At 46.2% G+C, this 20707-nt stretch overlaps 9 protein-coding genes across 9 annotated transcripts; 4 read left to right on the top strand and 5 right to left on the bottom strand.

Annotated features, from left to right (window-relative positions):
• Positions 1–474: 474 nt before the first annotated feature.
• AGABI2DRAFT_123303 (hypothetical protein) lies at positions 475–860 on the top strand (the record flags this gene model as incomplete). The annotated part of the gene is made up of 2 exons (XM_006457373.1): positions 475–561; positions 615–860. The coding sequence occupies 2 exons, from the start codon at positions 475–477 to the stop codon at positions 858–860; spliced, it is 333 nt and encodes a 110-aa protein (XP_006457436.1).
• A 435-nt stretch (positions 861–1295) lies between these two features.
• Positions 1296–2608, bottom strand: AGABI2DRAFT_123302 (hypothetical protein; the record flags this gene model as incomplete). The annotated part of the gene is made up of 5 exons (XM_006457372.1): positions 1296–1370; positions 1430–1444; positions 1509–1700; positions 1757–2524; positions 2573–2608. The coding sequence occupies 5 exons, from the start codon at positions 2606–2608 to the stop codon at positions 1296–1298; spliced, it is 1086 nt and encodes a 361-aa protein (XP_006457435.1).
• An 891-nt stretch (positions 2609–3499) lies between these two features.
• AGABI2DRAFT_188985 (hypothetical protein) lies at positions 3500–4329 on the top strand. Its single transcript, XM_006457371.1, has 2 exons — positions 3500–3673; positions 3728–4329. The coding sequence occupies exons 1-2, from the start codon at positions 3539–3541 to the stop codon at positions 4181–4183; spliced, it is 591 nt and encodes a 196-aa protein (XP_006457434.1). The 5' UTR covers positions 3500–3538; the 3' UTR covers positions 4184–4329.
• A 74-nt stretch (positions 4330–4403) lies between these two features.
• Positions 4404–6373, bottom strand: AGABI2DRAFT_229854 (hypothetical protein). Its single transcript, XM_006457370.1, has 9 exons — positions 6191–6373; positions 6108–6138; positions 5953–6060; positions 5781–5894; positions 5526–5720; positions 5323–5473; positions 5115–5267; positions 4837–5055; positions 4404–4784 (listed from the first exon to the last, which is right to left on the bottom strand). Exons 2-9 carry the CDS (start codon positions 6127–6129, stop codon positions 4424–4426), a joined length of 1323 nt encoding a protein of 440 aa, XP_006457433.1. The 5' UTR covers positions 6130–6138; positions 6191–6373; the 3' UTR covers positions 4404–4423.
• Positions 6374–8214: 1841 nt separating this feature from the next.
• On the bottom strand, positions 8215–10583 carry AGABI2DRAFT_212840 (hypothetical protein; the record flags this gene model as incomplete). The annotated part of the gene is made up of 16 exons (XM_006457369.1): positions 8215–8263; positions 8325–8419; positions 8473–8585; positions 8639–8828; positions 8878–9041; positions 9143–9373; positions 9425–9521; positions 9581–9636; positions 9687–9720; positions 9778–9828; positions 9876–9982; positions 10038–10161; positions 10213–10289; positions 10337–10350; positions 10411–10464; positions 10516–10583. 16 exons carry the CDS (start codon positions 10581–10583, stop codon positions 8215–8217), a joined length of 1524 nt encoding a protein of 507 aa, XP_006457432.1.
• Positions 10584–11442: 859 nt separating this feature from the next.
• Positions 11443–13618, top strand: AGABI2DRAFT_181641 (hypothetical protein; the record flags this gene model as incomplete). Its single annotated transcript, XM_006457368.1, has 13 exons — positions 11443–11510; positions 11563–11613; positions 11668–11681; positions 11737–11813; positions 11869–11992; positions 12059–12213; positions 12272–12301; positions 12353–12509; positions 12571–12781; positions 12833–13197; positions 13254–13366; positions 13420–13514; positions 13570–13618. 13 exons carry the CDS (start codon positions 11443–11445, stop codon positions 13616–13618), a joined length of 1509 nt encoding a protein of 502 aa, XP_006457431.1.
• Positions 13619–13973: 355 nt separating this feature from the next.
• AGABI2DRAFT_181640 (hypothetical protein) lies at positions 13974–15311 on the bottom strand. Its single transcript, XM_006457367.1, has 8 exons — positions 15123–15311; positions 15006–15069; positions 14869–14951; positions 14614–14801; positions 14549–14559; positions 14423–14502; positions 14303–14368; positions 13974–14242 (listed from the first exon to the last, which is right to left on the bottom strand). The coding sequence occupies exons 1-8, from the start codon at positions 15285–15287 to the stop codon at positions 14111–14113; spliced, it is 789 nt and encodes a 262-aa protein (XP_006457430.1). The 5' UTR covers positions 15288–15311; the 3' UTR covers positions 13974–14110.
• Positions 15312–16796: 1485 nt separating this feature from the next.
• Positions 16797–17460, top strand: AGABI2DRAFT_123296 (hypothetical protein; the record flags this gene model as incomplete). The annotated part of the gene is made up of 2 exons (XM_006457366.1): positions 16797–16883; positions 17005–17460. The coding sequence occupies 2 exons, from the start codon at positions 16797–16799 to the stop codon at positions 17458–17460; spliced, it is 543 nt and encodes a 180-aa protein (XP_006457429.1).
• Positions 17461–17584: 124 nt separating this feature from the next.
• AGABI2DRAFT_188983 (hypothetical protein) lies at positions 17585–20642 on the bottom strand (the record flags this gene model as incomplete). Its single annotated transcript, XM_006457365.1, has 12 exons — positions 17585–17935; positions 17995–18137; positions 18196–18348; positions 18414–18598; positions 18673–18931; positions 18982–19498; positions 19553–19671; positions 19722–19910; positions 19957–20098; positions 20147–20299; positions 20351–20500; positions 20547–20642. The coding sequence occupies 12 exons, from the start codon at positions 20640–20642 to the stop codon at positions 17585–17587; spliced, it is 2457 nt and encodes an 818-aa protein (XP_006457428.1).
• Positions 20643–20707: the final 65 nt, after the last annotated feature.

Raw genomic sequence — 20707 nt, 5'->3', positions numbered from 1 at the left:
TCGGGAACAAATACTAAAACACAGCTTTTACGTCAAATGGAGCAAGCAAAATTAATAGCGGCCGAGTTGCAACTCCATAAACTTGCCGTTTCGCGATGCGACTCACGTAGATTCCTGTTGTAGAGCTGAGTAGAGCTGAGGGTATATACACTCACCATGCTTATGATGGATGATCTTGTGTAGGACAGCATCCCAGCAACATCGATAGGACTTCGCGCTTTGACACGCTGACCCGGCTGACCAACACCGTGATTGAACCCTGTACAACGGTATAACTCGCTTGGGTACAGACAGGGTACAGACCTGTACAGGCTCAGGGACGCCCCCTGCTGGGTTCCTGCAATAGGATCTCCTCCCGGAATGATCGCTTTCGTAGTAGGTTCCTGAGTCCTCACCATCGCTCCTTATCCTTCCGCTCTGAGCTGTCTGATGAAACCTGATGTGGCTGGTTTATCTGTATCTGATGTTCTCCGCATGTCTGAAGCGGAGGTACGAAAGCGGGGTCTTCTCGAGCCAGGCAGAAAATTTGTGAAAGACCGAGTCCTGTGGGGTAATAAATTGGTTTGTTATATCTGACCTTAATTCTTGGTTGTTTGAAACATTTGGATTCATAGAACGATCTTAAACGCTATGCCAAATGGTATCCCATGGATGAATTACCTGACGAATACAAAGTCACCGAGAGCAACCCAAATCCATCACTCCTCACATATGGAATTCCTGTCAATGTAGAGAAATTTAATGCATATGAACTCAAACATGAATCCGAACGACCTCAGCCAAGTAAACCATTTCACAGGTGCTTTGAAATGCATATTCTGTTGAAGCATGTCCGATATCCATCCGACTTGGATTTATGATAGTAGCTAGTAAGTACGTTAGGGAACATCGCGTAGTGATGGTGAAGAAAGCGTACTAGTGGGACCGGACGAAGATGTCAAATAGAGATGGGATTTTTATTGTGACGACCTACCCGTACTTGGGCCCAAGCCAGGCTCAAGCAGGATGGGATAAAGAATCGTTGGTTTTGATTCTTTGCCTCAGGATCACAGGGCACGTTAGGCTAACACTGTGAGTAAATGCTGACGCGCTGACGTGTTGTTCGGCTAACTACTAATATACAAGTATTTCTTTACTCACCAAGTTGACACAACTTCGACTGGAAACAACCCGCAGCCGCAAAATTTCCCTCACAAAGAGAGCACATTTCAACCAATTTAGTTTGATGAATGAACGACTTTTCGTACGACAGCATTACAATAACATGACCAACTTATCAGAACATGGCATCTTAGTCATGAATCGGATTCACTTTCCTCCTCATCGCTTTCAACTGGGTGACTACCGAAGAGGATTTGGGGGTAGTTCTCCTGTTGGTAGCAACCATTATGGTTTCAAAATGTGAGGGAAAGAATTGTGTTAGACATACCGGCATCGACGCCCTCTGTTAACATCAGTAAATATTAGCAAGTATCTCCATATTTATACATAGAGGATCGAAGGCATACCGCTTGGCTGAGAGGCCTAGACCTTGTAACAGCGGGACTTGCCTGGCTAGGCTGGGCTCCAGAAACAAATGGGGAATCATTAGAAGTAGGCTGCGTGGAATCAGACTCTTCTCCACGCGCAAATTTGGTGTCAATAGTTAACTGTTCCAAATACTCTTCAAGTGTCTCTTTAAAGCCGGTAGGACTTGTCTCCTGCAATCGGGATTTTCGTCACATACTCGCAAGATGAGAGCTTTGGTGGGACCTACCGTAATCACTGTCCTCCGGGATGAAACGAATACCGGGGCCAATCCCACTTCTGTGTCATAATCAAGACTTTCCAGAGGCATTTGCAAAGCCAGGAGAAATTCTGGAGTGAAATCACTCCAGTCGCTTTCAAATATAGGAGTAGGCTCGTAAAGACAAATGTAATTTCCGTCATCTGTACCGAAGTTAAGATTGAAAGATGGCAGGCCGTCATCCTGGGACTCCGCGGGACTTTTGATGAGTATAAACCAGACACCGACAGATAACAAGGCATAAACAGGCCGTTGGTGAAATATATGCCTTGCAAATCGAATTTGCTCTCGGATTTGCCGGAGATGCTTGATGAAGGCAGAGGCTGTTTGGCTACGAGTCGTCATCTCTGGGCCAGACCATATAAAATCACGCGGCGCGGGTTTTATTTCCCAGATAAGAACTCCATTTTCACCAAAATTCAGCACAGGCGTGCATCCTTCATCAAGGCCAATCTTGTTGCCGCCAGCACCATCACTACCATCAGTTACCGGTCGAGGTTTGAGAGCCAAAACCAGGAAGTCCGGGATACGCCACGTTTTTTTCTTTGCACCAATCTTGTTCTGAGGATAGGAAGCAAAACATGTGCCGTCCTGAGAGCCAATTCTTGCCGTATAACACAAGGAAGTGAGAATATAGCTGATCGGGGCATAAAGCAAGCTCTCATCATTCGGACGTTCATTAGCATGATTGAAAAGTGTGCAAAGATAGTCGAAGAATTGCCGATTCGTTATACTTGGCTGGATGGACTGTAAGCACTTGCGCTGAAGTATCCAGAATCCACCTACCAGATGTGTGGAATGAAAAGACTGGGATGCTGACATATGTACGAAGAAGGTGGTGTATTGAGGTTGAACGTTGAAAGATGTCGATGAACACTGGATCAGCAATCGTTAATCAAATCCATCAGGCGATGACTTTTTGCTTCATCGATAGTCGTGAGATATTTCAGGGAGGTCGGATATCTAACACTATCGGGGCGAAGATTGGCAGGCCCGGACCCTGAGTGGCATCAGGCATGCGCAAGTGATTGCCAAGCACAAATTCTTTTTGCGGTGTTCAGAAGATTTAATCCCGGCGTTGTCAATCAATCCATGGCCACAGTCCGCGTCTCGCTACATCAGACTTACTGGGTGACTGTACAAGTTCTACTAGGTGGTCGTGTCCCCATTTTATGAGGTGGTGATAAATGCCTCATGGCTAGGGCTCCTAACCAGTTGTCAGTCGCACCTTTAGCGGACCGCACAAGCCTACAAATGACCACCCAAAATTGATACTATCAAAAATAATGTTTTTGTTGTAAAGGATTCAGATATCTACTATCTTTGTAAGACTCGGTCGTATCGTGGTGCATCCACGTTGTCAATTGTCAATGGTTCCTACCCAGCCTCACGCAGAGCAAGGAAGGCCACAACGAGGTATTTGGCCCTATTTGCCAAACGTGCGTGACCTGGCTCCGATCGCCCAGCCACTCGTAGAGGAGCCAAACAAAAGCAAAGCTTAATTTGAAGATGAGGCTTGCTCAACGAGCGGCTGGCACAATATGTCGAATGGAAATCACCGAATGAGTCTCGCTGGGTAGGAGCCTGGGTCGGAGCCTGCCTGCCTGAGTATTATTTGTTTTCTTTGTTCTTTGGGAGCAGCCGAAGGGCAGGCAAGTCTGGTCACGTGGCGTTTAATTACGCCAGCATGCGGTCAGCATCTCACCGATCTAACTGCCATCCTACCTTGCCTATCCCTGTCTTCCTGCTCAGATGATGAAGCTTGATATGGCCGGTTTGTCTGTATCCGATGTTCTCCACATGCCTGAAGCGGAGGCGCGAAAGCGAGGTCTCGTCGAGCCGGGCAGAAAATTTGTGAGGAACAGAGTGTTTTGGACTGCGGCATTGGTTTGTGATATTTCGGCTTTATCCCTGGCTTCTTTGAAACGTTTGAAATCGTAGAGCGATTATAAACGCTACGCCAAATGGCGCCCCATGGACGAACTACCTGACGAATACAAAGTCACCAAAAGCAACTCAAATCCGCCACTCCTCACATATGGAATTCCTGTCACGGCAGAGAAGATTGATGCATATGAGAGCAAGCATGCGTCGGAGCGACCCAATCCAGGTAAACCGTTCCATAGGTGTTTTGCAATGCATGTTCTGTCGAACCATGTTCAATATCCCTTGCGACTTGGATTTCCGCCTACGTTGGCAACGGAATATCACCTGGTGGTGGTACTTTATACCAATCACAACATGAGGAAGAGGAAGCTGGAGAAGGAATATGAAGAAAAAATCATCTCGATGGTGAAGGAAGCATTGGAACTGGACGAAGATGTCAGACCGAGATGGGATTTTGATTGTGATGACCCGTCTGTACCCGAGTACGGGGAGGATGGGGATGAAAATTGAATTTGACTCTTGTTGTTTCCTACTACCCGATATCGCGCGTTGAATACCTATGTAGTATTCTGCCGACAATTGCCATACCTCATCGGAAATTAAGTCCATTAATACCTGTTGATTACCCTAATATAATGCAAATAGAAGATTATGACTATCGAGCCAATCGACAGACATAGCAGACTCTAATAAAGCCATAGGAATATATAGGCTTAGGGCGTGACTCATCTTCGCGAAAAGCAACACAATCTAAACAACGTCATCATGTATATCTATACCGCTCTTCTCAGCAGGTATAGCCAGGTCGTTCGCCTTCTCGGGTATTTCCAGATCATTTTCCGTACCTTGAACCGATTTCTTTGTCGCTGATACATCACTACGCATGAATAAAGCGACGCAGATAGTACTGATGGCAAGCAGTCCGAATTGGAACCAAATGCCGGCTCTGCGTCCAGTGAACACACTAGGTCCCCCGTGAGTTAAATCGACACTCGTTTGGATAGAGGTTATTATGGCACTTCCAGCAGCACACCCAACTTGTTGGAAACAGTTAAAGATGGAGCCGACTACACCTGCTTTTTCTGGTGGTGTAACGGCAAAAACGGCAATGCTATTGGACAAGGATGAGCCACGCGACGAAAACTCAACAATCAATGCCATACTTGACTACCATATAAGCCGTTGCAATACCAGCAGTGCCTATAATAAGTCCAGGAAATATGAACGGCCAATAATGCTGCGGTGAATCGCCGAAAGTCAAAAATATTGTTCCAATCAAGGCGAGACTTTGGGCGGAGCAGAGGACCCATTTGAGCGGAAAGTTTCTTTGAAGAGGGCCAGCTACGAAAGACATTGCGGAGGCCAGCAACCCGATGGGAAGGCTGGGTAAAATAGTAAACTAAAGTTGTAAAACTTGTTCAAAGATCACAATGGAACTCACAAATGTACGGCAGTGTTAATGGGAGACCATCCATACACGTTTTGCCAGATCCACGAGAACAAGAGCTGGACAACACCGAACCACATATAAGGCATAGTAGCCGATCCGACAACAAGGACTGTGAAGTTTTTCACTTGCCAAAGACTTGTGGGACTGAAAAATTGTCAGGATGAGTATCATGAACCGATTTTCGGCGTAGAAAACGTACATAGCGGCAATATCTTCGGGAAGTTGTGCCTCCCAGACAAAAAAGCCAACTAGTAGGAACAATGAAACGATAAGTGGGGTCAAACATCGTGCGGATCCCCACCCGTTTACTGAACCTGCCGTAACGCCGAATATGAAGAGAACGAGGCCCCCTATGGAACGTCGGTGGGTATTGAATGGATCGCCAGCGGCAAATGCATTCACCTGTCACGAAGAAGACTCCAAAAAGATCGAGGCGTTTGAAGCGTTCGGTGTTGCTGAGAGCGGAGAAATGGTGCGGAGAAGGCAGTAAAATCGCTATTACGGCGAATACGACTGCCCCCATCATGGCGAAGACATAGAAGAGCCATGGCCATGTTCCCCATTGGACGATGAAAGCGCCAATGAGAAGTCCAATGACTAGTAACCAGGATGTTTAGTAGAACCCTGTTCGCAGCCGTTGCCAAATAAACGACTTACCATTACCGAGTGCCCCGCAGCCTCCGAACATAGCGACAGCCTTTGATTGTTCCGCTGGGTCTGGGAACATATGGATGATGAGGTACAGCGCGGAGGGAACGGTCAGAGCAGCCCCTGTTCAAACTTGAGTGCCACATTTCGACTCGGATCATCCATCATAAACAACAATTACCAACTCCCATGAAAGCTCGTAGGATAAACAAAGGGACTTGAGCTTTCGCAAATCCAGCGCCCAAGGAGAATCCTGCAATCGCCGCAGCGCCTGTGAGGAAAACATACTCTATGACGAGATTGAGACCCATCAACACAACGGCGGAATAATTTTACTGGAATTGTATAGGTCGCTCATTCGTCCGCTCTATAAAACCTATTCAGCTCCAGATGATAAATTGTGCGGATAATGTGCTTACACCAAGTAGAAGAGCGGCGAAAGTAAGCTGATAGCCACTTATGAGCCAGACAGAGTTACTATTCGATATGCCAAGCTGCACTGAAATAAGCGGGATAGCGGCAAAGAGTGATGAATTGGCGAAAGTGTCGAGGAATTGGGCCAGGCATAGAAATCCAGCAAGCAGGACTTTCCTTGGCGTAGACAATGTAGCTAACGCGTTGTCCCTAACAGGCCTATCCGAGGAGTGTGAGGGGGTTGGACCTGCTTTGGACATGGTTGCGGTTTTTGCGAGAGCTGGCGTTGACCTTTCGTGCTTTATCTGTGTGCGAGACTGACATGCTGCACTGGGTGCCCCTGTCTGTGCTCTACCATAGCGGCCAGTAGCATGGAGGCTTCAAAGGCTTGAGCTAAGGTAGAGTTCATGTTAGATGCGGGCAACATCATGATGAAAGTGTGATGTTTTTGCAGGTTGAGCCAGCTCTCCGGGAAGTTCCGTCTCCAGGGTTTAAACGTTTAATCCTTAATTGGTTGGGACCGCGATTTTGTTACATACAAACACTTTTGCAATGTGGCTTAGCCACTGGAGGGCCTGCCACGAGTCAAGCTATCACTGTCTTTGGGAAGCTTACAGAATGACCATGGGCACAAAAGAATCCCAGTCAATCTCCGCGTGGATAACCAGTAAAACCCCTCTTCTTAGGTCTCGCCGTGTCACAGGCACCCGACTCGATTCCAGAACTATGTTGGTTTGACAAATGTAGTGCTAAAAATTTGCTATATCTAGGCAATTTCTGATGCTGCAAGTGGCACCCATCGTCAAAATGACAGTCATATTCCTTCGAGGTCAAAATTCTGAAAGCTTTAATTGGTTGACAGTCTCATTCGTCAAACTCAATAGTCTGGCAAGATATTTAGTGCGAATGTTGTAGTCATTGTGATTGTATTCGTAACAGTACGACTCGCCTTAGCTACTGTATATAAACTATTCAAAACCGCGCCGTGAAGCATAGTCTGGAATTGACTCCCTGTTTCGAAACGTGTTTCGTCTCGATTTAAGTACCTGTTTTCATGGATAAGAATAAGAGGCGGCTTATCTCAAAACCGGACTAAACTCAATCGTCGATGATGATAACATCATCCGCCATTTAACTTTTTGCTCCGTTCAATATAAAAAGTTTCTGTCCTCGCCCTACTCTAGAATGTTCCTTGTCAGAAGTGATGGTGATGAGTGAAGGAGAATGCCTTCGAGGTGTAGGGCCAAATTCAATAATAATCCCAGTCGTCAAATATTTCTTTGAAAGCCGCTTTCGTGATTCGTGGAGGCAAAGTCGTGGATACGAAGGCAATGCGAGTTTAATCCATTAAGTCGAGGATGAGGTAGACGATCGGGCTGCATAAATGAAGCTGTGCCAATACGATGATCGTGACCGGAACGACTTTTTCCCCGAGTTTCGTGTACTAACAGCTGAAGCTGAAGAGTTGTACCAGGAAGTATACTCAAGGTGACGGACCTATTTGGTACGTCACCACCACTGAGTTACGCTATTTACTATGTAGGAATAGGCTCGGCTCGTTACGTTCAAAACGACGCCATTTGGCTTCCAACAAATGTATTGTACGGCTGTTGTAGCGCGTTTTTGTGTGTAAGGAGGCAGGATGGGACTCAGGATGATGGAAGCATCATTCGACAGCCAACCATTGGCAACCCTGAAACGGCTGTGCATGTTAAATGACTGTGGGAGCAGACAAGGGTGTGGGTGTATCAGGGGGGTGTCAAGCGAGCAAGCCGTCAGATCAACCCTGAAATGTTGAGGTATGTCACAGGGATAAATGTGATATGACGATCGGGCCATAACTTTCCTGCCGAAAGCTATGCGATAGCTGTAGACTCACAGTAGCAGACTGATAGTTTCTCGTTCGCCACCTTTATCGAACTTTGGCAGCGCCATGGTACGTCACGTAATCTTCCCCACAGACAGGAGGTAAAACATTCGGCATATTCACGTTCATCGATATTATACAACACCGCGCATCTAAGGACGTCTACAGTCTCTGACCAATGTTAATATGCACAGCTTTAACCTGGGTATATCTACGAAAAGGAATTTCATCAGTTTGATAGTATCGATGGAAAATGGTACTAGTGGACACACGTATCAAGAGCATACTGGCTATATTCCCTGCCCATACCCGACTGCTTATAACCACCGAAAGGAACGCCTACTTCGGTCGCCCACCCCGAATTGACCTGGATAACATGAAAATCCCATTCATGAAGTTATGAGGTGGATATAAACTCACCCAGACGGATCCGGATTCAATATTACTAGCCATCCTGATAGCACGGGCTACATTCTCAGACATAACATGGGCACCCAGCCCATACGTTGTGTTATTCGCCCATTCGGTAACCTCTGCCAAGAACGAAAATTACTACATGCGCTATCTCGAAAAAAAAAACACGTACCTTCTTCGGTCTTGAATTTGACGATAGAGCAAACAGGTCCAAAGATTTCCTCCTTCATAATCTTCATATCCGCCGTCGCGTCAGTAAAGACTGTTGGCTTGATGAAGTAGCCAGTATCTCCATGTCTTTCGCCTCCAATGAGGACCTTCGCACCCTCGGCCTTTCCGGAATTGATATACCCCATAACACGCTATGATATCCGAGTCAGCTCTGGTGCTGCGATTCCCTTTCTGTCTTACCTCGAATTGGAGGTTGGACACTTGAGGTCCATGTCGGACTCCCGGCTCGAATGGACCGCCCGTCGCACTGGTCAGAACCTCGGCTATTTCTCTAAACCCTTGCAGGAACTTGTCGTAGATTCCCTCCTGCACGTAAATACGCGATGCAGCGACACAAACCTGACCTGTTCATTGTGAAAATGTGTCCGTGCATCAAACAATTACTACGTGCCCATGTTTAAGCTACCATGAAGATGGTTGTGTCAGCATACACCTTCCTCTGCACGAAGATAAAGATAAACGCACAAAATTCCCCTGCTTGCCCACTTGATAGCTTGTTCGAGGTCGGCATCATCAAAAACGATGGTAGGGCTCTTCCCACCAAGCTCCAGCGCGACCTTTTTCAGATTCGACTCGGCTGATGCTTTGAGGATCCTGCGCCCTGTCAAGGTGCTTCCTGTGAACGTGATTGCCCTGATTGATTGGTGCATTGACATCGCCTCTCCGACGGTGTTACCTGATCCTCCGTAGTCAATAACTCTTCCATGCCTCTTATTCAAATTCTCACCGTAACCGTTGATGATATTCACTGTACCGGGGGGAAATCCAGCCGCGTTGACGAGGTTCGCGAAGTACAGGGCGGTGAGTGGAGTGATTTCGGAAGGCTAGATTTTCACCAAGTAAAACATCACTTATCGTTTTGTATCAATGTTTGAAAGCCTACCTTAACGACTGCGACGTTCCCAGTGGCTAAAAGAGGCGCAAGCTTCAAGGTTGCAGCTCCCTGCAAAGCTCAAGGATATTGAAAGAAATTCAGCGTGAAAGATTACTCACGAGGGGGAGATTCCAGGGAGTTATTGTTCCCTATGAAACAACGAAGTTAGTACTTTCCAGCCACAACGCCAATGATGCGACACGTACAACAACACCGTACGGCTCATGCCTCGTGTAGGCCATCTTGTTCTCGTTGGTCTGTCCAAGTCAATTTGGAAAACTCAAGCCACTCAAAATCGACTGACCTCGATTGTCTTGCCATGGATCTTGTCTGCCCAGCCAGCATAATATCTCAGTGTATTTATTACCTCGGTCATAATATCAACCATCTTTGCCACGTGGAATGGCTTCCCTGTAATATGCAGGCATAAGTATCGGCCAACCAAAAGACAACGTTTTATACTGACCGACATTCAAGGCCTCCAGCGCCGCTAGTTCGTCTGCATGCTCTTCAACTAGATCAGCCAATTTGCCTAACAATCTTCCGCGCTCGGATCCGGGCACCTTTAAGCCCCATGATGTTTTGAAAGCCTACGGCGACAAGCAATTAGACGTGATTGATCAGACGGCAAGGTTTCGAACCTTTTCGGCGGTAGCTACCGCGATGTCAACATCTTTTGAGGTTCCTGCAGCGACAGACGTGATGACTTTGCCGGTACCTGTACAATCGGTCAGCAAAGCAACTTGAAGGGTTTACTACGCATACTAGGGTCGACAACACTGAAGATGGTTGAGAAAGTTAGTTCCCAAACCAAAGAGATTGAAGGTCGTCGCACTCACTCAATGCGATTCCCGCCGTCAACTGGGTCTACCCACTGACCACCAATGAATAATCTGTGCGCATCTCAACAAGGTTACCAAAAAGAATGACTCGACGACGCGTACCCTGTATTTATTGTGACAGAGCCCTTGTAAACAGGGGTGTCGAAAGTGTGAGTGTAGGTTTGCGGCATGTCTTGAACGTGAAACTGGCTTCAAGTGGACATACCTTTCAAATTTATATGTGTGTTGATGATACATTTCCCAGCCGATGAATTCGCGGATGATTAGCAAGCAGATTTTCCTCGGGGGACGCTCGGGGAGATTTGTAAGTCAAAGCTAGGATCCGCACCACCGTTTGGAACATTGACGCCATTTTCATCGATGCCTCCTGTGCCCTGAGTGATGTCATCAGTTTAATTTCTCGGCTGCTAAGGTTCTTATTGTTACCCGACCAATACCCGACTCAGATTTTGATTGAAAAGGACCTTCGAAAAAGGAAAATAACCACGGTAGATATTGGGGAATGGGAGGATCGAGAGCTCTGAAACCTCGATTCCAAGCGGTGAAATCACAGGGGAACGCGACTTGGTTGCCCTGGGAGGATCCTTTGCCTCACCTACGCAGAAAACTGAGAATTAGAGGATAATCCGACACGCGACTCGATTTACGTCGCAGGCGACTGGTTAAACTGTAATTGACCAAATACGCACATACACAAAGTCTCGATCAAATGCCTATGTTCATCCGGAGATACAGTCTTTGCCAGACCAGCTTCGGTATTCACTGGGCTCCTAATGGGTTCATTGAAACCCCGACGATCCTATGTGGCGGAAGAGCATTAATAAGCGTACGATTTTCTACAGAGAAATCTGACTCATTCTCTCCATCCATGAGGTAATTAATAATCAAAAAAGATCAATCACAGGAAAAGGAAAATGCGCTACGTACCTCCTACTTGATCACCTGGATTACCTAACGGGATATCTAGACACCTTTTAAAGGCGCCGGGTGAGCGTTTGAGCTCCAGAAGTCCTATTCTTACCACCAGAAATGCCCAAGACTTACATTCACACCTTCAATGGTCCTGTTTTCAAAGGCACCAGTCAATTAAATACCGGGTACGTTCTATCCTCCTCATCAGCAGTTGTTGGTATATTCAGATGCGGACAGATTATTCATCAACAATCAATGGGTAGACGCTGTTGAGGGAGGCACACTCGAGTATGTCTCTTTTTGCCAGTGTTAGGGCGTTTGCGTGCTAATTTTATTCGTCAGTGTCATCGACCCCGGTATGTCTTTTTCCGCTGGGAAGAGGTGAGACATCTTAACAAAATTATCCTCTAGCGACCGGCAAGGTCATCACACCGGTTGCGGCTGGATCGGCGAAAGACGTCGATATCGCCGTAGAAGCCGCCACCAAGGTATTAACTATCCTTTATTATATCTCGCATGGCGATTCTAAGTATTATTCGTTAGGCATACAAAACCTCATGGGGCCTCAACATGCCCGGTTCTGAGCGTGGGCGTTTACTATACAAGCTCGCAGATCTGATGGAAAAGCATTCGGAAGAATTTGCGGCGCTTGAGATGTTGAACGTTGGTGCGTTATGGAATCTCCCCAAAAGCCTGAATGTCTAGAGATAAACTGACTGCACATTCAATACAGGCAAGCCTTATGGACCCGCTAAGACGTTCGATCTGGCCCAGTCGATTTACACCATAAGGTACTATGCTGGCTGGGCAGATAAAATACACGGAAAAACCATCGAGACGAGGGACACTAAGATGGCATACACAAGACATGAGCCCTACGGTGTCGTCGTACGTATATTCTCTTCCTATATTTGTCTGTTCGATTCTGATTTGCGCTCTCCAAAAGGGCGCTATTGTTCCATGGAATTTCCCATTGGTACGTTTGTACACTTACCTGAATCTCTTCAGGCCACTCACATGACTCTAGCTAATGACGGTGTGGAAATTGGGAGCCGGTCTCTGTACTGGGAATACTATCATTCTTAAACCCTCTGAATTGACACCTCTCTCCGTTCTTCGACTTGCGGACTTGTTTGTTGAGGCCGGATTCCCCCCTGGGGTTTTCAACATTGTTAATGGATATGGTATGAATGTTCTGAGTACCCGGGTACCTTGTCCTCGATATTGAAAAATTATCTTCTATAGGAAACACGGTTGGCCAAGCCATTGCCGAGCACATGAAAATTTCGAAAGTTGCGTTTACGGGAAGCACCCTTACCGGTCGCAGGATCCTCAAAGCAGCTTCCGAGACCAACCTGAAGAAAGTTACCCTTGAATTGGGAGGAAAGAGTCCGACGATTATCTTTGACGACGCTGACTTGGAACAGACTCTCAAATGGGCTTCGGCAGGCATCTTGTAAGCTTCATTTTCATCTTTACGAGTTTCTAAGATATTGACTGCAATCAGTACAAATATGGGTCAATCCTGTGTCGCCGCGTCCCGTATCTTCGTTCAAGAAGGTATCTACGACAAATTCCTCCAAGAATTCACTAAAATCGCCAAAACTCTCACTGAAAATACTGGATCACCTTTCAACCCGACTACTCAACATGGTCCGCAAATCTCTCAGACACAGTTTGATCGCGTGATGGGTTTCATCAACTCTGGCAAACAGGAGGGTGCAAAGGTGCAGATTGGTGGAGAAAGGCACGGGACTGAAGGGTATTTCATTAAGCCAACTATTTTCACGGATGTTACTCCCCAGATGTCTATCATGCAAGACGAGATCTTCGGTCCTGTATGTTCGGTTGTCAAGTTTAAGACTGAGGAAGGTAAGTTGTATCAATTTCGCTAAATGACCAAGATGAGGTGACTGAGACAATTGCAGAGGTATTGAGTATCGCAAATGATGTTGCATATGGTCTTGGCGCAAATGTATTCACTGAGAATACTGCCATTGCCATAAAAATGGCACACGGCCTGGAAGCTGGGAGTATTTGGGTCAGTATCTACGCGCATCTTCACATTCATCTACTAAGTTCGAGTTTTTATAGGTGAACTGCGCTCAGCATACAGATATGAACGTTCCATTTGGTGGTTATAAACAATCGGGTATGGGAAGAGAGTTGGGACAATATGCTTTGGACTCGTACGTTCTTGGAATTCAAGTGTTGAGGTATCTACTGATTCGTTTTTGGTGATAGGTATACGCAAGTGAAAGCCGTTCATATCAACCTTGGGCAAAGGTTGTAAAGAAGAAAAGTTCTTATGAATGTTATTGCGTAATTATAGTCATGAATTTATCTGTTCTTCGATGTATGTATGCATATGTGAACATGGCTTTGTGCGTTTTCATAGGATTGTGAGTTTTATAATCGTATGAAGAAGTTTTACAGAAGACAAGTGGATTCAACTAGTGAGAAGGACATTCAAAGAATTCCTGGACCATCACAATGCCGCGTCGAGGCAAAAGGCATCCGATTGCACTCAATGTGTAAATTCTGATGTCGCGAATGATTCAAAGTTATTTTTCTTCAGTGTACTATATTTTATGAAATCGTATGGTGAAGGTGTTGGTATACATCTTTCAAGCCTTCCCCCTCCAATTCGTTAAAATCAAAGAAATTATAGCTAGGGGAGCGCAGCCTCTTGACAGCGAGCAAAGGGGTTGATAGCGAGAAGAATGGGGGCGACATTGAGCTGAGACCAGTTGAAGGATTACAGAGGTTATTTGTACAATCTACGTCATTTCCCCCGTTCTATAATTTCCTTGTATTCAGGGTATAAGTTCCCACCCAGCTCACGCTCATAGCTCTCGCACGCAGCACCGAGCGGTTTATAATCTGAGAGTGCCTTTTCTATGGAAAGCCTCAATTTCTGAACAAAAAACGTCAGTTAGTGCACGTTTAATATAAACTGCGATCCTGTGGGTTGTACCTTGATAGTCAATGCATCCGGGGCGGCCTTGATCTCTTCTGTGACTAGTTGCGCCTCATACCAGACCTAATCCGCACAGTATCAGCGTAGAAGCTCCAATTTCCGCGGCTCAATAATCACCTCCAGCCATGCTTTTTGTATTTCGACAAGACTGTCAGTTATGGGATGCAAGATGTCAGAGTACCAGGCAGATTTCATGTCAAACTAGATGAGCGGTTAGATGGGGTGGAGTTGATGGCTAATAACCAACCTGGTCCCTGTTTAATCCACAATCAGTCTCGGTGCACGGGTTCGATTATCATAAGATATACTCAGGTGGTAAACGTTCTTTGAGATCGTTTAGAGCTTTCACCATTCTTGGGTATTTTGAAGTCCCATCGTTGAAACTATGCATGTTATTATTATCCCAGACCATCCGTTTCCACTCTTTGATCTCTTCATTCAGCTGCTTCAACTTGTCCACGAGTTCTTGAGATTTTTTGGCAGTTAAGTCTGGGGTCTGTATTATAATATTGATAATATTAGCAACACAATGTCGTGTTTTCCAAAGTGACAACAAAGCTCACACTCAAATAATCATTCAGTTTCGCTTTAATAACTTCCAAGTTCGGCGGATCTTGCATGGCAAACTTGAGCAGATCGTCGAGTTCTACCCATGGTTAACACCGGATTAGCGCAAAGATCCCTCCAAATGGTCACTCACTAACAAGCTGAGAACTAGCGCCTGTGCATATGTCTATGGAGTCCCACATCATAATCACAAATCTCTGATGACTCAAAGAGTTAGGCAACGATAGCAAAGGAAAAATGCTGAATTTACAGCAAGGAAATCACCCCACTCGGTACGCAACTTGCGGGCTTTGTCATGGAAAAGTTCTTCCATGATAACGACGAAGACCAGATTGAGTCGGAAGGTTGCCAAGACCGAAACGACAATGTTTGGAGTAGACTTGAGGTGGTGGGATAAATGGTCTGTCTGCGACATTCTGTTCAACCTCAAGGGCTTGTGGGTAACTAAGAAGGAGCGAGTAGCGGATTTAGGGCGCGGTGGGGCTTTATATCTCGGACGCAGTATGTTCCCGTTTGACCATTGCGAATAGGATGACCGGTGACATGTTGTACGGCCGGATAGAACTTCATAGAAGTCAACGGTGTCCCGGCCCTTAATTCAAGAGAAACATGATACCTGTCAGAACCTTCAAGTTGAATGATGCATGAGGCCCATTGCACGCCGATGATATAAGTAGTAACTGGGAAGCATTGCAAGCCCGAGTATCTTCCGAGTCACCAGGACCCAGCGACCACCAGTGACCGCCGTGAGCTGCCGTTAGATATCGGAAAACCAAAATGCGCCTGATCTAGTTACGTTTGACTGATCTAAAAAATAGCCTGACCTGTTCTGATCCACTGCCTTATCCTGCCTTATCCTACTAGATCGGGACGCCTAGGCCTGATAGCGTCTAATCAGGTTAGAACAAGATAACGTAAATCGATTTAGCATGATCAGGCTAATTTCAGTTTTCCGACAGAAGCTAGGAAAATGATAACGCGATTTCCCATCAACCACGCGATTCGTTCAACTTTAGATTTTGGTGCACAAGGTGGATTATGGATAATTGTTTTTAGATGACAGAGTTTGTTCAGGGGAGGGCGTTGCGATCAGCGCTGCCCCCCCGCTCAGTTGACCATTGAGTAAGTTCCGAGTCCTCGGGAGCGGCAGTCATTGGACCAGAAGTACGGAATCTAAGCGGCCATTCGGCTGTGACAGGATAACGGGCTCTCTCTCTCTCTGTTTTCCAAAAATAAATCGTATATTCGTTACATTTCTCTAATGCGCTGCATAGCCACCGGTGATGGCCGGACGACATAATGTGCCACCAGGTGCCACCCCCGACTGCAACTAGATTGCATTTGCTCGTGTTTATACGGCAATGTCCGATGCGCGAGATGGGCTGGGTAGGAGCCTGGCCACTGGTCAACGCGACGCGCTAGCAGTAATGCCATCAGCTACGTTCGTACTCCGATGGTGACAAGCGTGACACCTTCCAAATTCAAGACTCAGTCTCCTGGGGCGTGTTCACTCGAAAAAACCGGATATATAGCATAATATGAACTTTCAAGCAAACCACCTTGTGTAATATGAAGTGTGGTTGAGAGGAGGGATTTTCAGCAAATGCGGGTGACCGAACCTCTGATCACTGATAGTATAGTATTCCCGTTTGACCCAGGTTTGACCATTGCGAATACGATGACCGGTCACATGTGTTGTACGGAGAACTCGGATATTTTCCGTTACTCGCCCCAGCCTGGAAAGCGTGTCCAGTAGTGATAATTCTCGTGACAATGGCCTTGTGGGTCCAGAGCATCCCTATGTAACAATAAATTACATCAACTTTTTTGCGTGCGTTCGGCTTTCGCCATAAGTTACCGTTACTAAGTTGTCACCTTCCCCTCCCTGTCCTTTCGCTCCAACTTGTTCCTAATGAAGCTTGATATGGCCGATTTGTCTGTATCTGATGTTCTCCGCATGCCTGAATCGGAGGCGCGAAAACGAGGTCTCGTCGAGCCCGGCATAAAATTTGTAAGGAACCGAATATTTTGGACTGCAGCATTGGTGCAGCATTGGTTTGTGATATTTCAGCTTCATCCCTTGCTTTTTTTTTTTTTTTTTTCGAAAAACGTTTCTGAAAAATCGTCACTAGAGCGATTATAAACGCTACGCCAAATGGCGTCCCATGGATGAATTACCTGATGAATATAAAGTCACCAAGAGAAACCCAAACCCGCCACTCCTCACATATGGAATTCCTATCTCCACAGAGAAGATTGATGTATACGAACTCAAACATGAATCCGAACGACCCAATCCAGGTAAACCATTCCATAGGTGTTTCGCAATGCATGTTCTATCGAACCATGTTCAATATCCCTTGCGACTTGGATTCCCGCCTACGTTGGCAACGGAATATCACCTGGTGGTGGTCCTTTATACCAATCACAACATGAGGAAGAGGAAGCTGGAGAAGGAATATGAAGAAAAAATCATCTCGATGGTGAAGGAAGCATTGGAACTAGACGAAGATGTCAGACCGAGATGGGATTTTGATTGTGATGATCCGTCTGTACCCGAGTACGGGGAGGATGTGGATGAAAATTGAATTCGACTTTCTACTATCCAGTATTGTAGCGGCAATGAAATCCCCTGACAAAATCATTGACCTAACTAACTCAAACCAACACACAATACAAAAGTTCATTTTTACACGGAACAACTCTTCCCTCTTAAACCCTCTCAAAAACATACAAATAAGCCAACTTTTTCAATTCCTTCACACTCCCCTCATCCGCCCTAACAACCTTCTCATCATTAAACAAAACCCAATCCCCATCCCCACCCTCACCCCTATTCTCAAATGGTTTCCGAATATGCGCAACATAATGTCCAGAATGAACCGAAGGTCCTTTATGCGAAATAAACGCTTTCAATCTATATCTCACCGGAACATTTTTATTTCCATATATCGTTTTCGATTCTCGTTGTCCTTGTTGAGAAGACGTCTGAGGAGGAGCTTCGGAACCATCATCGTCAGGATGACTGAACAACCATTCTACCGCTCTTTCCATATTATTATCCTTCCCCTCCATATCAGTAAAAACAAGATTAAAGAACAGAGAGGGAATTAAGAACTTACAGTTTGTCGTAATGCCTTTTTAGCTTGCATCCCCGTAAACCCCATATCCGCCAACATCGAAACCAATCCCTCCGGAGGTTCAGGTAAAGATTGCATCGCCCCTCCACCCGATCCCGCCGGTGCCAAAATCGGCGCATCAATATCTGTCGTAAAGGATTTTTAGCAAATGTGGCGTAAAGATAGGTAATAGAGAACGTTTACCAGGATCCTCAGAATGATTCAATAACCAGTTCAAAGCCATATCAGCATTACTATTCCCCGTAGCAAGTAACGCTTTCTGACACCGAATCTCCGGAAATCCCATCATCAACAATTGTCCCAAAGCTTCCGCATCAAACTGTGGTAACTCCGGCGCTAACAAAACAAATCAATAAATACATAGCGCATATGTGTATAAAAGTAGTAAATTGGTAACTTACGAGCTTCACCCAATTGCTGTTCATCAGGTTGTAAACCACTACCCAAATGTTTTTCTTCAAATTCAAGTATATCGCCTTGAGGAAGTATGACTGGGATATCAAGTTTAGCAGGTACCCAATTGACGAGTTGGAATTTTTTCGCGTGGACGACAAGTGTTTCTGGGAATGTAGCAAAACGCGTTTGCCTGAGTGGATTTCAGAATACCAAGTCAGCTACAAAATAAAATATGAAAAAACAACTTGAGAAGGGAGAACGTACTTGATGGCGTGAACGGTCTTGTTGCAACTCGGACATTTGTACTCTAATGCCTCGGTTCCAAGTAGCGTCTCCAGACATTTCTCGAGTAAAACATCTTCATAAATCACTTTCCCGTCCTCCATCTTCCCTTTCTCGTCAGCCGGCACAGATACGCTCACAACATTTGCTTCCTCAGTCATATATTTCACTTTCTTGCAATCGGCGCATTGAAGACGTTGTTCCCATCCATAAGAAAAAGTCCTCGTCACATCCTCAATACCTTTCACACAAATTAGAATAATAAAACAATTGAGAAAATGAAAATCTCACTGGGATCTTGTTGTTTATACTTGTGAATATCTCTTCGAAGCGTATTCAAAAGATGAGTCAAAAACTCTTCCGAATCCTGTTGCCTCATCGTAGAAAACTCTGCATGACCTTTACCTATAACAGCCTTCAACGTCACCGGTCTCACGCCGTTCTGAAATACAGGCGTCGGGGATTGATGCAACAAGTCTCCTCCCTGCCCCACAGACGACTTTGGAGAGTCACCACTCGCAGGAACAGAATACCTCCCACTTAACAGCCCGTCAGCGACCTTGTACACCTGACATTCTAAACAATCCGCAGGTAATTTCTCGCATGCACGGGTATGAGCGATGGCGTGCGCTGTTTTGTATCGTTCTTGAAATTGTCTGAGAGAAAATAAGGTTTGAAGGACGGAAGCCATGTAACACGAGTTGCCCAGATTTTGGAGTCCGGTAAGGCCGCGACCGAATACGGGTTCGAGAGCTGTGCCATCCTCGTTGGTGAGTGAGAAGTCGTATCGCAGATTATGCTCGATTTGCTGTAATTGTTAGCTGAATTAGTGATAGCATATGGTGGTGAGAACATGACGAACAAGCTCGGTCATACTCTTCTCGGTTTTGCTGAGGGAGCGGACGTTGATGCCAAAGGTGGAGAGGTGAGCCGAGAGCTCTGGATCCTGTCTCGTCTCGTCACAGATGTAGCAAAAGATGTCTTTGGAATGATTAACAATATGAAAAGAATAGGGGATCGTTATAACGTGCCTGCTTCGCCTTCGGGTGTAATCGTTCCTAACTTGACGCTGACAGGATGACCAGACTCTTTGAAGTGGTCCAATCCATGGCCGTTTCCTCCGATACCGCCATAGAGCTGACGACCACAGCCGAGAGAACCACAGGTCATGCATAACCAAAGGTTTTCCTTGAGGTCACAAGACCGGCAATGTGCGAGGCCTAGCCAAAAATGAGAAGGAGGGATTTTGGGGTGATGAGCGCATACCAGAAGCTTCGATGGGGCCAGATGACTCTTGTTGGAGCAGGAGAGTGTGCTCGCAGGCGGTGATTTCTTCCTCCCATGCTTTGACTTCTGACTGACGCGCGGACGAGAGAGAAGACATGACACCATCGGCTAATGATTTGATCTGCAAACTGTCAGGGTCAAAAGAAAACAATGTAGATCGTGTACATGCCTTGGGATCCTGTAGCGCATCGGGAATCACACTCCCCGCCGTGGCCTCGCACAGCCAACATTTGAGGGTCAAGGTGTGGTCGTACTTGTCCTCCTCGCGTTCTTCCGTGATGGCGAGTTTTTTCATTTTTGTCGGTGGCTCTTCCTCGTCCGCCTGCACAGAATATGAGATGCATCAGTAAAGGTTTGACGGATCAACACACACACGATGCGCGTTCGGCTTTAGCTTTCGCTTGACATTGAGGGTGAATGGGTGATGCGATTTCTCGTAGTGCAATTGGGCATGATTTCTGTCGTTTCCTAGGCATCCGCCGTTGAAACAGGTCAAGCAGACATCGACGCCGGAATCTGAGTCCTGGGGCAGTATAAGCAGATGACAACCCTTGTCCAAGATTTCTCACCTGGCCATCGAAGCAGAGTGTGCACTCTTCGCGGTGTACGGCCTGCACAGTCGGCGCTCTGATGTTCTTTACCTGGTCCAGATGCGGGCAAGCCATGAGTGTTGCTTGTCTGCGCCACAATCTATCTGATCCCGACACTTACGTAAGGTCACGTGTGCCTG

This window comes from Agaricus bisporus (genome assembly GCF_000300575.1).
Source record: "Agaricus bisporus var. bisporus H97 unplaced genomic scaffold AGABI2scaffold_17, whole genome shotgun sequence".
NCBI lineage: Eukaryota > Fungi > Basidiomycota > Agaricomycetes > Agaricales > Agaricaceae > Agaricus > Agaricus bisporus.
The sequence above is the reverse complement of the archived record's forward strand: the minus strand, read 5'-3'. Positions and strand labels throughout refer to the sequence as shown.

What these genes read in the sequence shown, in the direction of transcription:
- AGABI2DRAFT_229854 (XM_006457370.1), bottom strand. Translation starts at nt 6,129, where the DNA reads ATGAGCGACCTATACAATTCCA. An exon ending in GAGCGACCTATACAATTCCA is followed by an intron (nt 6,061 to 6,107) that starts GTAAAATTATTC and finishes ATCTCGTCATAG; the next exon opens with AGTATGTTTTCCTCACAGGC. An exon ending in TGGAGTCTTCTTCGTGACAG is followed by an intron (nt 5,474 to 5,525) that starts GTGAATGCATTT and finishes GACGTTCCATAG; the next exon opens with GGGGCCTCGTTCTCTTCATA.
- AGABI2DRAFT_188985 (XM_006457371.1), top strand. Translation starts at nt 3,539, where the DNA reads ATGATGAAGCTTGATATGGCCGGTTTGTCTGTATCCGATGTTCTCCAC. An exon ending in TGTTTTGGACTGCGGCATTG is followed by an intron (nt 3,674 to 3,727) that starts GTTTGTGATATT and finishes TTGAAATCGTAG; the next exon opens with AGCGATTATAAACGCTACGC.
- AGABI2DRAFT_181640 (XM_006457367.1), bottom strand. Translation starts at nt 15,287, where the DNA reads ATGTCGCAGACAGACCATTTATCCCACCACCTCAAGTCTACTCCAAAC. An exon ending in CGCTAGTTCTCAGCTTGTTA is followed by an intron (nt 14,952 to 15,005) that starts GTGAGTGACCAT and finishes AACCATGGGTAG; the next exon opens with AACTCGACGATCTGCTCAAG. An exon ending in AACTGAATGATTATTTGAGT is followed by an intron (nt 14,802 to 14,868) that starts GTGAGCTTTGTT and finishes ATTATAATACAG; the next exon opens with ACCCCAGACTTAACTGCCAA.